Below are 15,619 nucleotides of genomic sequence, written 5' to 3' on the forward strand. Positions count from 1 at the left end.
TTGTCTTGCTTTATTTTTAAACTAAAAACCATTTTTATATATGGAATGTTCACAAAATTTAATGCAATTGTCATTATTGAATTTGAGAAATATGAATATATCAATTTTGTTTATTTTAATTTCCATAAGTTAAGTAATTTGTATTATTTACAAATAAAAGTTGATATTTTGTAAGGCTTGTAGTTTATAAATGGATATGAAATAAGTTATACTCTCTAAAGATGTTATTTTTGGCTAGTTTTTTTAAAAAATGTACATATCTATTCGAGTAGTAGATAAAAAGACTAGAAAAAATGAATTAATGAAGAACATATTACTCATGGTAAAGAGAATAAAAGAATACAGTTCATGCTGCAATGTGCAATATGCATATGTGTAGGTATATTTGATTTTTATTGAATAATAGATTTAATATAACAATTGTGTTGCTAGAACTAATCTTGGTATAAATATACATCTATATACAAACACATGGCTTAGATTTTAAATAAAATTATAGTACAATGTACAATTTTTATTTTGTGTGTTAGACATAATAAAATACTGTTAATTATTATTCAAGGAATAATTATGGAATATAATAGATTAATTAATTTATGAATCATAATTAAGGCCTGTTTGATGAAACATTTGGCAGTTTCCTGGCTCATAAATCGTAGGTACAAACTGTGTCAACCCTATTACCCCGTTTTTAATATTATGTACACTTTTATCGATGTTCTTGCAGAGGTTATATTCAACAAGTACATAGGAAAAAAAGCTAAGTCTCGTACTGTGGTATTTGATATTATTTGAAGAAAGTACCCAGTACACCGGTCAGTATCACAGCTACTCTTTGCTCTTTCGGTTTGAATGCAATTATAATTAAACTATACTATACGTGGGCAATTATTTATCCTGTGTATATATGTCACTATAAATCAGGAAAAAAGAAAGAGAGAATAGTTTACTGTGATTTGATGCTATACAGCATGTTAACTACAGCGACGTAGGAAACTTTAAGTTTCTGCAACGTACTGCAACCGGACGCAAAGTAGTCTGCGTACGGCGAGAACTTGACATATGTATCACTCATTAACATGTGACATCAATAAGCAGAGGAAATCCTTTGGTCCAATACTTTCTCCTCGACAAATCATTACTAATTTATCTGGAGATCATACACTCGTTTGATCCACTGCACTACGCGCGCAAAGTCATTTGCGCATTTAGGAATCATAATGACCTTTAAATAACGGTTGTAAATGTAGACTCTATGTTAAAAAATCTAATAATGTAAATTTTTTATCAATTTCTTGCAACACCGCATATCATAATATTCGGCAATGCTCCACGACGTTTTCGCCATGCTCCAAGAGATTGTGCATGAGCCTGTAATGTTCTACACCATCTTTTTGTTCTAGCTCCATCTTCAGCCTATAACAAAAAAGATTTCCTTTTTATAAAAACTCTTTAAAGCAGTATGACTTTTTTACTTCTTTCTGATGTAATTATTGAATTACATATTTCATTATTGTGATCTTGGGTAAGTTTTTCTAAAAATTAATTTTTTATCCCATACTTTTGTTTCTTTTAATATCATTATGTTTGAAGAAACATAACTTTTCTTTGTTATAAGCATATCCGTGTATAAACTAAAAAAATATTTGACGTAATTATGAAGATACATTTTATTTTTCTAAATGCAACGTTTTCTTTCTCTTTCTTTGAAGAATAAAAGTTCATTATATTAATACATATAAACTTTATAAGGATTATAACAAAAGTCAGATGAGTCTAATACGACAGGAATGATATGACTTTTTATGCTTCCTTAGACATTTTTGAATGTCTAGTATAAGAGTTCCATTAGATAAATAATAGTTGTGTACAGTAAACATTTACCTTAAATATAAAAGTTTCCTTGGAATATAATTCTTGAACTTCAAAATAATCTTCAAGATCTGTTTCACAGCATACTATACACTTATCAAGATAGAGCGGTTCCTAAAATAGATAACAACTCTTGTCACAGTATGTATTTACATTAAACTTATGTATACATTGTGTATATTGCATCTAAGATTTGATTCGAATTTTTTAAGTAACTTACGCGTAACAAAGAATACCGTCCAAGTTTTTCTTTTACCAATAAAAGAGTAGCCTCCTTGATACCTATGTATCTTGGAAAAAGAAAATCGTCGTTAAACTCAAGGTCTTCTGCACTTGGCTGTAACAGAGGAATATTCATTATGCATAACTCTGAACTGTAAATTCAGAATGTTCTGTTAACAAATGAAAATTGTATTTACTTACTTTGCCATTGGTAACCAACATAGCAGTGACAGGAGCGAGCTTCACAGTTCGTCCGCGTCTCCAATTGTTATCGGTTGGCTGAGCAACTAAAAGACGTCCTTCCAAAACAAATTTGGCTTCTTCATGGGCCCATTCTAATACTTCTACAGCCATCTGTTATGATAGATAGATTATTAGAGTCTGTATCTTCGAATATTGCTAGTATACGAAGTTGTAGCTTATCATTTATTTTGTAACTAGTTTTATACTTCTATTTTATACATTTATGTCGGTGGCTCTAAAGTGGATGTCAAATATTTTGACATCTTAAGGCCATTTCCATGACTGTAAGGAAATATTGTTACAGGTTTCGGTTTTCTTCCAATACACACCCTTCATTTTCTTTGAACTGCCTCTGAAATTTATTGGTTTTTCCTTCCATTCTTATACTTACATTTTCACTTTTGTACTTTCTACTTCTTTTTATTAGCTTCAGAATAAATAATGGAGCAGGAGAATGTCGCATGAAGAGATGAGGTGAAGATCGGCAGAATAACAAAGCGATTTAGTGGGATTTATTACTCAATAACTTTGAGGAGTTTTTTATTTTTTGCGGACAGTAAGGTGTTAATAAATCAGTTCAATGACAAATTTTCAAAAGTAACAAACTGACCAATTCCAGGAAATTATTCTACTATTATAACAGAGCATTTATTATTGCTAGTTATAAATAATTTAGATCAAGTTTTCAGTAGTCAATATAGTCGAGATGACGTTGAATTATTTATGTATATTATAAAATTAAAAGGATATTTGACAAATTAACAATCGAGTATAATCGGATAAAGGTCCCCATTGAAATAGTTTGATCAATGTTTTTATATTTAGTTCTCTTCCTTTTTTTTAAAGTACGAAATATATTTGTAAATTATTTTCAAATTACCTTTCTCAATTTTATATTCACCATATCTTGTTCCCCAATCGGTCGTCTACCATTCTGAATAATGGAAATTCTTCTCCAAAGTTTTGTCGAAGTTACATCTTTTGCTTCCTGTTAGCACATTATTCAATTATGTAATGAATTATGGAGTATTTAGGTAAATAGTTAAATTATTAATTAATTCCATTAAAAATTTGCATTATATGCAAATTGTGATATATTTACAGCATTCATATGTTCCAAGTGTAATTCGATGTTTGCTTGAGCCTGTTTTAGTCTTTCTTTGGCCTCTTGAATGTCTGGTCGAACAGATGGTGTAGCTTTTAGCAATCGTGCCAATAGAAGAGGGTATTTTGTCACTCTTTGAACAGGAACCTTAAAACGAATTATTGTACGTCTATAATTGTCTCCATTGAAGATAAAATTGTGGAATATAGAAAATTTAATCATAAAGTTTCTATAAATGTCCTAAAGAATAGTATACTTCGTGTTCAAAGCACTGGTGCGACAATTTTACTTAGATCTTACCATCAAAAAGGAATTTAAGTTCATCCTACGTAAGACTGTATTTTCCATTTGCGAAACTTTTAAAAAAATCCGCAGCAGCTCTTTTTCCTTTTCCAAATTCTGTAACAATAAACTTGCACCTCCTTGACGGGTGCAGTAATTTTCAAATGCGTGAAGCATCCGTTCAGACTCCAGGAAAATTTTTCCTACGTCTACCGTTAAAAGATCTTCGTCTCCGGATTCCTGTTTGCCATTTAATGATTATAAATTAGTCCTCTTTTAGAGTGGTATCTTTTAATAAATTAGTCTGTGTTCTACGTGTAATCAATGGGATTATTAAATGCAGTAATATTGCCTTTATTAGGTCTTGTTAGAAGTATAAGAGATTAGAGTTGTTTTTTAGGAATATAACATTTTTTTACAAAATATGTAGCGTGATTGTGTTGTTACAAACAGAGATAAAAATATTAATTAAATTTGTGTGGCATTGTGTTTGTTTTATTTGTAAGTATAAATTGTAGTTTATTGTTAATCTTGTTGAAGTGTATATAAATACCAAAATAATGATCGAATAATAAAAAGACACGTATATCATTTCATATTTTAAATGAGGATACATTTCTTATCAATTACAATATACAAGGTATAATACACAATAATGTGTAGTCCATCTAAAATAAAAAACCTGTATGATTTTTTTAGTTTTGAAAATAAGAAAATATGTCAACGACATAATTCACAAAATTTTATGCTGCAAATAGACATTGTTTTCGCAAGGTCAATACGTTTAATGTTTTAAAGATCAACTTGATTTTTTACAAAGACTATTTTTTATTGAATAGATTTTCAACTTTAAGTTTTCCATAAAAGGAAATACTTGTGCTGTACCTTGTAATTAATCAAAAATTAATTTAATATTCCAATATTTACGTTCAATTTTATTTTGCTCAAAACCATTTCAAGTTAATGAATTAGTTTTTCACAGTATTAGTTACAAGATGAAATAGATGGAAATATGTTGTTCCATAAAAAAACAAGTTGACTTTCAGAACTTTAAAAGTATTAGTCTTAAGACAAAAATTCTTTTTGCATTAAATTTCCATCTTAAAATTATGTAAATTATGTTTTTGACATTTTTTCGTACTTTTAAAACTAAGGAAATTATTCGGGTGTTCTATTTACGTGGACCACCCTATTAAATACAAACTTGATGATCAAACGAATAATAAATATAAAGAAACAATAATTAAGTTTTTCTACCTGAGAAAATTCCACAGCATCCTTTAATTTTTCGGCGAGTACGAGATTATGTTCAAGAAGTTCTTCCACGTTAAGAAATATTGCTGTAAGCTGTTCCGAAGTGAGGAGACCAGCTCTAAACATAGGTCTGTGAAATTCTTCAAGAATGATTTGCAGATCTCTTCCGTATTTCTGTTCGGTTTCCACAATTTCCGTAATAATTTCTTTGCGTTCCACCCTCTTTTTAGAACATTTTCTACACACGAAAGGCGCGTATACCACACCGCTAAAAAAATAAAAACTATTAATCATATACAATATTCTCCTAATATAAAACTTATAATATAAATAAAACCTAATATAAAACTTATTTACCAATAAAATGATTTTGTCGGGATCTATTAAACGATTTTGTCCGGAATAATATATGTACAATTTATTTATTAGACTAACTATATAATACCTCTTTTTCTTAATTTACTCCTTTGCCATCATTTCTTCAATACTTTGTTCATTTTGAATCAATTATAATTTATAGATTTAAATCAGTCATGCCTTGGACTTCAGGACAATTACTCCTCTATAGAATGTTAAAGGAGAAGATTCAAATTTTAGGGGGTATATACAATAATTTCCGCTTTCAAATAACAAAATCGGGAACGCTAGTATGTTTAACGGGATGGGTAGCGATTCTTATCTCGAGCTGAAAACCAGCCTCCATGTTCCGTCTGATGAGGAAAGTGAACGGGATACATTGAGAGTGAGCGAGATAGAATAACCTCGAGCGGGTCTCGCATTATATATGCTCAGTGATCGAAACTTTAATATGATATAACACGTGTCTCAGTGTGTCAATCACTAATGTAAGATGAAAGTTGTTGTATTTTTCATTTTATCTTTATGAGAGTGAATCGTTAATGAATTGGTGACATTTTTCTATTGGAAGTGAATTTGAACATGATTATATCGGTGATGCAAGTATTTGCGGAATTGATAAATGGTTTGTTTTGCAAATAATTAAACATTTTTCGAATGCGATATTTAGACCGATTTTCATTGGGAAAACTTGACAAATTTTTTAGTAATATGGTCATGAATGAAGATGAAATAGAATATAAAAATTTTTATTTTTATTAATAAATGGAATTCGATCCGACGTGTGAGTCGATTGGTCGTTTATATTTTATACAGATAATATTGAGAGGAGGAGATGATTTCGTTATACGAAGCGGATACACAAATTTTTGCTTAGACTCCAAACTGAATAAAAAATGCTCTATTTAAATACAAGGTTGAAATATTAACCTTGCCATAGTTAGAAGCGATTTTTAGTTTTAGCAAAGTCAGTTTGTGACTTTAGTAGTCAAATTTATTTAGAATAATCAATTCTGTGGCTCGAAGTATTAAAGCGCGTATGGAAATGAAAAAGAGGCAAAGTTAGAACACTTTTTGCAGGTATCGAAGTAGGAACGTGGGAAGGTGATCATTTGTTTAGACATTGTGTACCGTGGGTAGAAAAAGACTATTTTCATTATCAAAATCGAAAATGGGTTTTAGCTATTCAGGGTAAAGTTTTGGATTAACGTATTTTGATTAAGCATTGTTTACTCAGTTTGATGAGTACTGCGCGCTTTATAGGCCCTGAACACTTTTTTCAATATCCTGTGTATTACATTTGCATTTTCACATTTCTATACATTTAATAACATGCAAAATTTCAGGATCTGTTAAACCTTCGCTTAGACATGCGTTAGGAATTTCATATTTGCACAGTTTAAATTACAATGTAATAATAACGGCTTAACTTTACCGAATGGAACGAGAAATAATCGTGTCAAGAGCAATGAGTTGTATATGTAAATAAGAAAGCGTCATATAACACGGCTGTATAGTGTTACAGTTTAAATATATCGGATAACGGAGATCTCTGATAATATGTAATAATATAATATAAACTCTGTAAATTGAGAAACCTACTTAACGATTAATTATACGTATTAACATTTAATTTATGTCGTTCGATTTGGATACTTTTATAATTGAGTAATAACAGCTTTGTCTGTATATTGAAATAGTTTTTATTGACATTTGACTTTGTACTGCTTTCAGACTTACATGCACTACTATGCACAATGCATTTGGAAGAGTTGCAGTCGTTTTGGCACGTCGATTTGTTTGATGTGGATGTGTATTCGGTAACAAAACTTTCGCTTCTTGCGGTAAACAGAATCAATAGTAGGAGAAAGTGCAATTCAACGATTCTGAGGACTTGTTACGCGGTTCATTTTTAATAATATTACTGTAGTTATATGGACTCGATAAAAGTTTGTACAAAACTTATATTTCTCAACATTGACAGTATAAATAAGATAAAACTTTGAAGAGCATGTCGGTTCAAACACCTTTGTTTTATTACAACGATTTGGATTCAGTGATGGTACGAATAAGAATATCCAAATCTAAATTAACTATTTATTAAATTTATTATTTACTAGTCAAATATATTTCTATTACCAATAATATGTCGTAAATACACAGCAATATATTCTTTTCGTGCAATCTTATAATAAATCGTTATAAGTCAGAAAAAGCAAAATGTTTCTAGAATAACATACCGAAAAGAACTATTGTAATAATATTCAAAAACTGATTTACATTTTAAAGCAAAAAAAAAAAATACAAAGGATGAAAACATTGTTCGTTTTCACTTGAAAGAGGTATCTGGTCTCTAGAGTATCCATACTTTTGTTTCTCTATTATTCAGGCGAAATTTAATAATGATAGACATATTGACAGATTTGAAGATTTAATAGCTATAAAGGTTGTAGAGTTTTATTTTCAATCGTTATACATACACAACTTTCAATTGCACAAAAATCTGGGACGTATTTTTTCTCTAAAGTGTGGTTCCTCGTTTTGGATTAACGTATTTTGTTTAAGCATTGTTTACTCAGTTTAATGAGTACTGCGCGCTTTATAAGCCGTGAACACTTTTTTCAATATCCTGTATATTACGTTTGCATTTTCACATTTCTATACATTTAATAACGTGCAAAATTTCATTGGTACATATATCAGAAATCAGTGGATGAATTGACTAATAAATGCTTTTGCACATGTATAAAGTAAGTATCTTAGTATCAATACTTGCTTCGGCAATATATATACTAAAATTTTAATTTCCCCAGACCTCGTGCGAGGATGGCCACCGTGGTGGATTTACTGAGTAGGCCCCGTATCCGGTATTACAGAATGCGAGAAATCCCACACAACCCTCGACCTCGCCCCAAGGTGTCGGGGGGCTTTTACACGATTTCCCCACATTAAAGAAAAAAGGAAAAAAAGTACCTTGATAAAAGTAAAGCTTTTATACACAATACTTTTATTTTGGAATTCGAGAAAGTTATAAAATTACCTCTAAAAATCAAATTGCATACTTTTAAAAGTCGCCATTTTGTTAAACGTTATCCGATCCTATTTAATCTATGTCAGATAGCAGCCAAATTTATAAATTAAACAAAGGCTCGAATAATTTGATATAGATAATTAAGAATGATTCAATCAATATTTTCGGTTAGGCGGAATTTCGAAACACAATATGTACGGTCTCTTTTTTATTAATTCGAAGAAATCTACTAGAACATCTGGGTTCTGTTTAGATCGGAATATTCTTATATTTTTCATAATATGTACGACGCATATTCCGAATCGTTTAATTCGAGAAAATTTCATCGAACATCCAGACCACAATATCCCTATTTCTTCCATAATATCTTCTTCCTTGAGATCTGGATTTCTATTGAACATTTATGCGCGAATGTTATCGCTCACCTGTCTGTTATCAAAGGATCCAAACGTTGCTCGCAGTCCTCGCAGAGCTTTGAATCACCGGAAATCACTTGTGGGATTCCACCGAAGAGACTTCCTGGTCCCGAGGAGACATTTCCTGCTCTCCAACGTCTCGGCACGCCTCGAGTGCTGCTAGCCTGACTACTTTCTGACCCCACTCCGCTATCAGTCCTTTCTATATCTACAGCCCTTGTCTAGAAAAATCAGTATTATTATGTTTTGCATCGGGATTTCTGAGTCCCTTATCAGATTTATCGATGTGTACATTCTGTTACGCCAATGTTATCAATTAGATATAACTATAAAGCTAAAATACACTATAACATTGCTACGAGTAAAATAAACGATGCTGAACGCGTAGGCACACTTTTAGTTAGCAGAACTAGTCACAAATAAAGATATCGTAACAATGCTCGTTGTCGGTTTCGAGAGTTTCCATGATTCTTCATTGGAGTTTAAATAAATAATGTAACTAAGTAAGGAACTCGGGCATTTGCCCACATCGTTTGTAAAATTAATTCTAACATTAAATTAACGAAGAAACCTTGGAAACCTTATTTCTATGCATATATTTCATTTAATTATGCTTATATCATTGTGAAACAGTGTCATTTGGGTGTGTTAAGATTATGGTATTATATAAGATGTCCTTGTACGAAATGACACTAGCTTATGATTTTATAGGAAATGTTATTCCGAATACAAGTTTTAACGAAATGAGAGGGATAGAGTGTATGTAAACTCAAAGCAGCAAGAAGAGATCCAAATTTCATTAATTCGGTATTAACAAGGTATCAAGAATTTCTACAAGTAGACGAGAATTATTTTAAGAAACTTTTACAATATATTACCTGTTATAAGCATAGAATACTTATTACTTTAATTTATTTTAATTTTCTTAGTCTCCTGGGAAAAAAAACACGATGTATAAATATTGATAGCAATACATTTTTAAAGAAGCATTTTTAAATGTATGTTTATTACTTTGGGAACTGCTTGTATAAATATCTTTAACAGATTGAATGTTTTTCGAATATGGAATTTGAAAGTCCACAACTTACACTGTTAATTCGTTTAGAAGCTTTCCGTGTAAGTCGAATACCGCGCAAGTTAAATCGAATAAATACGAAGTATCGTAGAAAGACAGAAAGATCAGTCACACGTTAAGAAGAATGTACTGTAGTACAGAGATCACTTGTTGACTAGGGATCTTCAAACTGAATGGTACAAAAGTAAAGAATAATCCGTCCACTACGTTTAATTTTTATCGAAAAATCTCACTATTAGGTTTTCAACAGTCCCGTTGCACAAAGTAGTAAAATTTCCATATTCGCAAAGGACACACGAAACTATGGATTTAGAGGCTTTATCTGTTGCATTAGCACGATGTTTCTCTTTTTACATATCTATATTTCATAAAGTAAAAGAACTAAAAATATTGATTTTGTTTTTGTTTAAAGATTGCAATTTAATGTTTTTTGTTTATATAGGACGTTTTTAAGACAGTTCTTCATGTCGTAAACATATTTTCATTGTTTTCCAAGGTTTTAATGTTAGTAATGAATACAATCACGACCATTTAAACTGAATTTCTTTTCATCTATCGATTATTACTTGAAATCATATCCTTATTGAATGTCAGAAGAGCGATAAAAGTTTAAGAAGTAAACCAGATTTTTAATTATAAACAAATTTTCCCTAAGGGTTCGACGAAATAGCAGGGAAAATAAATCTCGCCTTTAAGAAATCATTTCTTATAATGCTTAGTGCAACAGTTTCTCCAGAGCAGTTTTTGAGTGAGCATCGAATGATATAATACTAGGTTGTTCAATAAGTTTTATCGAACGACAAAATTTATTGAACAGTATAGTACTTTTATCGAACGACGAAACTTATTGAACAACCTATTATATATTTAAGTAGTATGGCAGTTATTAGCTTTCATTAGAATATTATAACTAAGTGTAGTTTAGTTTAGTAAATATTCTGTGAAAGATAATTTATTAAAGACTGATATGAATAACTTGAGTTTAAACGTAGAAGATACAAATTCTGAAGATAGCGAAAATGATAGTTCGTTGGAAGATTTCTAGGATAATGAAAAATCCTACTTGAACGGGCAGTACCATCGGGTAAGGGGTGATTCTACGTACGAAAATAAGTCGAAAAAAAAGGAAAAACATTTTTCTGTTTGATACTTTATTTACGTGTAAATTGAATTTGAAAATTGTTTCAAGCCCGCTCGTGGCATGATCATTTTCGTTTACATATAGTATTCATATTCGTTGTCTTCCGTCTATACTTATTGTTAGAGTTTGTATCGGTCGAATTGTAACAATGTCTCGCTACAGCAATCGTGAATACATCGACATAGTGAAAGCATTAGAAGCAGCTATGTATTATTACAGGCAAAGATTTCCAAATTGTTACCATCTAAGAAAATCTTATGTCTTTTTTTGGACTTATTTTCGTACGTACAAAATACCCCTGGCAGATCGTATCACCCGTTCGGTAGCACCTTGTATAATTGTAATAATGTTATTATGTACAAATTACGTATTCAGATTATAGTATATCTGCGCTAATGCGTTGAAATCGTCGTTCAGTATTATTCTATCCCATTCCATTTTTATATGTTCTTCGTTATGCGATAGACGCGTAGATGTGATCAATTTAGCCAATAACGATAAACGCGTGTGAGTAGGTAGATCTGCACAGTAAGCTGTACTACGAGTAAAAAAAATATAGCCGGCGTTGATTAACTTTTGTTCACAAGGGACATCACTTAAGTGTAAATCGCCAATTTGAATGAAATTTACGTATGATACATTTCTTTGAAAAATATTTAACAATATCTGCTATTATCCATATCTAGGGGGTGTAATCACCCTCCAAGTCGGGGGTGAAAAACATTTTCCTTGATATTTAAAAAACGACGAAACCTAGAAAAGAGTTGTTTAAGCAAAAATTGCGTACTTTTGAATAATGAATTTCAGCTCTTAAACCGTTCTGCAAAATATTAATTTATTTAAACAATATGTTAAAAATAGTCCATTTTTATACAATTCATCGTTTTGCATCTTTATAAATTTACCAATATAAACTATAGACCAATGTGGAAAATATGTATATTTTAAAATTTTAATTTGATCCTTTCAGTAAAAGTTAGCCTTGGTACAATAAAATCAACTTTAACGCGGTACGTGAATTTTTGGAGCGTACGCGAACAGTTGTAAAAATATATGATATAGTACCTGTTTATATTACGGATACGTATTATTAATTAGCCCTTGACTGCCGCAACTTGCCGTCACAGGTAGAAACGGTCCGCGGTATTGTTTCTGTTTGAAAAGGTACGTAGGACTTTTACAACCGCGTGACCGAAACTACCTACACTGGGAAATACAACTATTGTCGTGCCGCGAAAAGAAGGCACAAGTTGTTTACATTGACGCTCCGCCCGTAGTCCGTTGCCGCTCCTACAATCGCAAGCAAGAAGCGCCGTTGGCCGAAGATGGTGACGAAGACCAACAGCGGCAATCTGAAGTTCGAGCGAGAACGAATGCGTAGCAAGGTGCATTGGCGTAGGCTCCCAATAAAGCGTCAAGTATTCCTAAACCGAATAGTTTGCTTACGGTTTAGGTATTACCGCTGATTTGATACGTAGCTTGCAATGAAAAAACGAATACAATTTAATTTGAATTAGTTCATTCTGCTATAAATAAATTTCAAAATAATAACGATTGTTACGCATATTAAATTGTATTCATTTTTTCATTACGGGAAATTGATCGAATCAGTGATAGTATTTAAGCAGGAACGAAATCATTCTGTTCCTTAATAGCTAACATTTGATTAGAAAGCTACGCCAATGACTCAGCAGTATTCTCTCTCACTCGGTCTCGCTACGGTCGCCGTCGTCGGCCAATGTCGATTCTTGCTTGCGATCGTACGAACAGCAACGGACTACGGGCCCAACGGCGATGTAAACAACTCGTGTCTTCTTTTCGCAGCATGATAATACTTGAAAATTCTCTACACCTATTTTTAAACATTTCTTATTCTCGTTTTATTTCTACGATTGTGCTAATTCAGAAAAGTGCTAACTTTATTGGGTGCGGCATTAGGTATTTCAAACTGGCTTGGAAATAAAGGTATAATGTCACAAAGCGATTGGTGTCTACCAAAATGATTAATTTCGGTGTATTCTTATTATTTTTATTTCTAAAGGCTACGAGAGAAAAAAAAACACGGCTATGTAATCACATCTATTATTAATACAATTGTAATATGTTATTGAATCGAAACTCACCTTCGATGTTTCCGATGAACCAGTCAAGATAATATTGCACTCCTCGCTGCTGTCGGAAACGTTGGAAATTTGGGAACTTTTCGAGCTAAGATCACCAAGACTGGTCTCCTTCTGTTCGTATAGTGCTTCCAAATCTCCCTCTGTGTCCTCTTCGTCCTCGTCGTCCTCGTCATCCTCTCCTTCGATCGAGATCGCTCGATCCTTTGAGTCCATCAGGAAGTTCAGTAACTCAAATTTACTCGAAATATTCTCTTCCTCCGGGGACGTGGACATCTTTTTGAAAAAATCCTCCGGACTCTTGGACAGATAGGTTTCCGTGAGATCCTCGGAATTGGGCTTTTTGAAAACATTGTCCGTTAAATAGGATCCAAGGAACTGGTCGGTGCTGCTCTTCCTATAGTAATCGATGTCACCGAAGTATATTCTGTCTTTGATATAATCTTCCGTTGGCGGTGGACTCAAGGGTAACGGAGGGGGTTCATCGGGAATCTCCTCGTAGATAGGTTCCTTGATCACTTCGTAAGGATTTTCCTCGAGAAAGAGGTTCGTCGACATAAAATCACCGTCCGAGTTCAAACTGGACGTTCTCGAGTAATTTGCTTCGAGGGTCGACTCGGAGCTTTCGTACTCTTTGCTCTTCAACAAACTTTGCTTCAAGATTTTCAGAATTGCCTCGCCGCTACCTTCGTCGAGGATTTCTCCATTTTCTCGGGCCTTTCTCAAGGAATCCTCGAGCAACTTTGAGATCAACGCTTCTTTGGACAGTCCAGAAAGCTTGGTCGAATTTTCAACATCCTTTTGATGAGTCTTTTTCTCCGTTCGTTCCACTCGATCGTTCGTTGCGTGTAATTTCGGACTCTTCTCCGTAACAGAAGTTTTACCATCGAGATCCGATTTGGTTTGCTTGTCAGAATCCGTTGTCGTCTCTGACGTTTTTAATATCGTTTTTTCACCGGGCGCGGCTTCGTTGGCTTTTCGAGAATGTTTCTCCTCTTCGGTCGGTTCAGATTCCGTTTCGAGCAACTTGGGCTTCGTGTCCTCTTTGATCGCCTCAACGACGATGTTGGATTTGTAGTTGTCCAAAATTACGAGAGTGCGATTCTCCGCGGAACTTTTTATCCGTGGTGGACTCTCCGAGTTTACCGAGATCACCGTAGGGTTGTATACACTGTCCTCACCTCCGACGCTGATGGTCACCTTGTTGTCTGATGTTGTTTCGGTACTCGGTGTTGTATCTCCGTTGATTAAAATCGACGTCCTCCTTGCCCCTTTGTTACCCGGCCCTATTTGAAGCCGATGAACGAGAGGGGAGGCTCGGGGACTCACTGTGATTTTGTATACGTTGCTTTCCGTCGTAGGCGATCCAATTTCAACTTTCGAGTACCCGTAGGAATTGGACGTGTTCCACGTGGTCTTCAATGCGGGGCTATTTCGATCCGATTCGGAACGATCCGAGTCCTTTGACTTTATCTCAGGATCACTGATCTTGTAACGGTGTTTCTGTTTTCCAGGTGGGGGGGACCAACTGGTCGGTCTCATTCCTCGAAAGTGATCGTTGTTTTCTTCGAAGTTGCTCTGAGCATCCTTCGTAGCTTCCATTTCCGTTTTAATCACCGGCATCCTCTCTTCGGTAATTTCTTCGAGCTCCTTCACATTTGATAAACGTTGCTCGTACTCCGTTTTAATCGAGTCAATTTCTTTCCCCGAGTGTACGTTTTCCGAGGCTCCTTCCGTGAATTTCGACGAGACGTCTCGTCCATTTGTTTGTTCGTTCGAACATAACAAGGTGTTCGGTGTTCCTTTAATTTTTCTGCAAAGACTAAGTCGCATGGTGTCCATAAAGAGTACATTGCCGGCTGATACTTCGGGCCTATTGTACGATCGTTCGCTCTGGCTGCGCGATAAAGATGATCTCTTCGAGTTTTCTGTAAATTGATCGAAAATATATACAGGCTGTAATTAAGAAACATAATAGTTTAGAGATTTTACCGACGATACGCAATACCCGATGTTTTAAATATTCAAACTATATTAAGCTTTAAAATTTTAATTAGAATATTAAGGAATTCATTTCTGTTATCTCGTAAAAGAGATGCAAATGTTCCGTAATCTATCTACGTATAATATTTGACAAATATTAGTATTCCGTTAATTCTGAGGTTCTTCTAGAATTTAGAATCTATTTATTTTTTAATCAAAATACAAAAATATTTTTAAAAATGATGTTGGAAGATTTTTGAAGACATTAACGTATTCTTTCATAACGAGGGTAACTTATTGAACAATCTATCGTATTATTTAGATGGAACTGAAATGAAATATGTCGCATTCTTTCATGAAATTATCATAGATATTCTAAAATTTTTATTTGCGATAAAATACACACGAAACGTCGTTTGTGAAAGTATTTCTAATTCGTAGGAAAGTTTTCAAAGCAGTTACATAATTATTCTTTTGCGACATATCTCTATAAATAAATATATCGAGAAGGAAGCGTA

At 33.1% G+C, this 15,619-nt stretch overlaps 1 protein-coding gene across 1 annotated transcript in view; it reads right to left on the reverse strand.

Moving 5' to 3' along the window:
* Nucleotides 1–408: 408 nt before the first annotated feature.
* Nucleotides 409–15,619, reverse strand: part of Rhogef64c (Rho guanine nucleotide exchange factor at 64C) — a 91,893-nt gene continuing 76,682 nt past the window's right edge. Inside the window, exons 5-14 of the mRNA XM_076321430.1 lie at nucleotides 13,122–15,046; nucleotides 8,792–9,003; nucleotides 4,982–5,246; nucleotides 3,743–3,964; nucleotides 3,440–3,589; nucleotides 3,218–3,325; nucleotides 2,296–2,448; nucleotides 2,093–2,209; nucleotides 1,885–1,986; nucleotides 409–1,416 (exon numbers count right to left, since the gene is read on the reverse strand). Coding sequence (XP_076177545.1) covers nucleotides 1,288–1,416; nucleotides 1,885–1,986; nucleotides 2,093–2,209; nucleotides 2,296–2,448; nucleotides 3,218–3,325; nucleotides 3,440–3,589; nucleotides 3,743–3,964; nucleotides 4,982–5,246; nucleotides 8,792–9,003; nucleotides 13,122–15,046 — 3,383 coding nt within the window. The 3' untranslated portion in view covers nucleotides 409–1,287. The remainder of the gene's footprint in view (nucleotides 1,417–1,884; nucleotides 1,987–2,092; nucleotides 2,210–2,295; nucleotides 2,449–3,217; nucleotides 3,326–3,439; nucleotides 3,590–3,742; nucleotides 3,965–4,981; nucleotides 5,247–8,791; nucleotides 9,004–13,121; nucleotides 15,047–15,619) is intronic.

The sequence above is a fragment of the Ptiloglossa arizonensis genome, chromosome 10, assembly GCF_051014685.1.
Source record: "Ptiloglossa arizonensis isolate GNS036 chromosome 10, iyPtiAriz1_principal, whole genome shotgun sequence".
NCBI classification, from domain to species: Eukaryota; Metazoa; Arthropoda; class Insecta; order Hymenoptera; family Colletidae; genus Ptiloglossa; species Ptiloglossa arizonensis.